General features: G+C 40.0%; 1 protein-coding gene across 1 annotated transcript in view; it reads right to left on the bottom strand.

Moving 5' to 3' along the window:
- Positions 1-1,139, bottom strand: part of LOC106871535 (AN1-type zinc finger protein 4) — a 9,334-nt gene extending 8,195 nt beyond the window's left edge. The window contains exon 1 of the mRNA XM_014918035.2: positions 744-1,139. Within this exon, the coding sequence (XP_014773521.2) occupies positions 744-846 (103 nt within the window). The 5' untranslated portion in view covers positions 847-1,139. The remainder of the gene's footprint in view (positions 1-743) is intronic.
- Between the last annotated feature and the right edge of the window lie 1,547 nt (positions 1,140-2,686).

Genomic DNA, 2,686 nt, shown 5'->3' with positions numbered 1-2,686 from the left:
GTATATATATATTTTACTATGTACACATACACGACCATATACATAGAGCATACATACACAGACACACATAGATACACACACATATATAAACATATACGTACACACATCCATATACATACACGATCTATATAAACCAAGGCATACATATATATATATATATGTGTGTGTGTATACATACACACAACGTATGTCTAGCTATGTATACCAACAGGACTGTATACACAGGGAATACACAATACATACAAACATAAATGTATGTGTGAGCGTGTATATATATGTATATATATGATATATTGACTGTATATATATATATATATACATATATATATATATATATATATAAACGGATAGACAGAGAGAAAGGAACACACAACGTATGTCTAGCTATGTATACCAACAGGACTGTATACATAATACATACATAAATAAATACATACATACATAAATGTATGTGTGAGCGTGTGTATATATATATATATATATATATATATATGTGTGTGTGTGTGTGTGTGTGTATATATGATATAGTGACTATATATATATACATATATGATATATAAACGGATAGACAGAGAGAAAGGAACACACAAAAAGCGTTGATGATAAAACGTCCTGAAAACAAATCAACCCAAAACAAACAAGGAAACGTGTAAACAAACAAAGAAAGAAATAAAGAAAGAAAACAAAGAGGTTAGAAAGACAGGTAAATAGACAATCAAAAGCGGTCAGGGGGCCACACCTACCTCCCAGTCTCTGTATTTTGGCCTTGACAGAGATGATGGGTTCAAACGGTGATACACGCAGTTCGTAGCTGGTTCCTGATAATGTTTCTATGTACAGTTCCATACTTATCGCCGGATTGCGAACAGGCACACACACACACACACGTAGATACAGACATAGACACAGACAGAGAGACAGAGAGAGACACACACATATGCATACACATATACAGAGAGAGAGAGAGAGTGAGGTAGAGAGAGGGATAGAGTGAGGTAAAGGTAGAGAGACGTTAGAGGAAGAGAGAGAGAGGGAAAAAAAGAGAGGATAGAAGGAGAAAGAGAGAAAGGATTAGAGAAGGTATAAAGATGGTTGGAGGGAAAGAGAGAACGGATGGAAGAAGACAGAGGGGGGAAAGAGAGAAGATAGAGGGAGAGAGAAAGAAAGGATGAGAGAGGGTATGAAGATGGTAGGAGGGAGAGAGAGAGAGAACGGATTGAAGAAGACAGAAGGGGAAAGAGAGAAGATGGAGGGAGAGACAATGTGAGTGGGTATGAATAGGGTGGGAGGAAGAGAAAGAGAAAAAGGCAGAGAGGATTGAGAGCCGACACACACACACACACATACGTATACACATATGCAGAAAGAGAGAGAGAGAGAAAAAGAAATAACGTTTGTGTGAGAGAGAGGATAAAGAGAGGAAGAGAAGGAAATGCAGAGAGATGTGAGAGAGAGAGAGAGAAAGAGAGAGAGAGAGAGAGAGACGAGCAGACACATAGACACATGTACATACATTCAGAGAGAGAGAGAGAGACAGAGAGAACTGAGACAAAGATAGGGAGAGCGAAAGGGTAAGAGAGAAGAGAGAGGGAGAGAGAGAGAGACATACAGACAGACAGAAAGAAGGGAGAAAGGGTGAAAAGGGGAGGAAACGAAGAGAGAAAGGAAGGGAAAAAACAAAGAGGGGAGAGAGAGAGAGAGTGTGTGTGTATATGTGTGTGTATGTGTGTGTGTGTGTACTGTTTCTATGTAACTATGTCTACCTGTTTCTGTGCTTATGTGTACGTTAGCTTCTCACGTTAGTCCTGATCGAGGAAAACGACCCGTAATCGAAGTCATTCCAGCCGTGACTATCGCGTCTTTTTTACGTTATTTTATTTTATTTTTTTCTGTTTGTTCAGGCACAGTGTATCTAGGACTATAACATCCGATGCGTCCCTCTTTCTTTACCGCATTTGGCTGTTTGTTTTAGCAGGTCGAGCCATTTGCGCGTAAAGGCTTCCCTTCCTTGTCATAACTGTATATATATATATATATATATGTGTGTGTGTATGTGTATATATATAGGCTACTTAGCTCTATTCGTAGCTGTTGCGTGTGTGTAACTATGTGTCTATGAAGCTGTGTGTGTATGTGTGTATCTGTTGTTCTGTGTGTATGCCTGCAAATTAGGTCTACGTGTATGTGTGTGTGTAGTTGTGTGTAACTTTGTATGTGTGTGTAGTTGTCTGTGACAGTATAACTGTTCCTCTGCGCGTGTGTGTGTGTGTGTGTAACTGTATATGACTATATATGTGAATATGTAACTGCGTGTGCATGTGTACAACTGTATGTGTGCTTGTATATATATTTGCTTACCAATCACATGGTTCCGGGTTCAGTCCCACTGCGTGGCACCTTGGGCAAGTGTCTTCTACTATAGCCTCGGGCCGACCAAAGCCTTGTGAGTGGATTTGGTAGACGGAAATTGAAAGAAGCCCGTCGTATATATGTGTGTGTGTGTCTGTGTTTGTCCTCCACAACATCGTTTGACAACCGATGACTGTGGCCATGCTGGAGCACCGCCTTTAGTCGAGCAAATCGACCCCAGGACTTATTCTTTGTAAGCCTAGTACTTATTCTATTAGTCTCTTTTGCCGAACCGCTAAGTTACGGGGACGTAAACACACCAGCATCGGTTGTCAAG

This window comes from Octopus bimaculoides, chromosome 29 (genome assembly GCF_001194135.2).
Source record: "Octopus bimaculoides isolate UCB-OBI-ISO-001 chromosome 29, ASM119413v2, whole genome shotgun sequence".
Lineage (NCBI taxonomy): Eukaryota > Metazoa > Mollusca > Cephalopoda > Octopoda > Octopodidae > Octopus > Octopus bimaculoides.
This window is presented reverse-complemented; position numbering and strand designations above follow the sequence as displayed.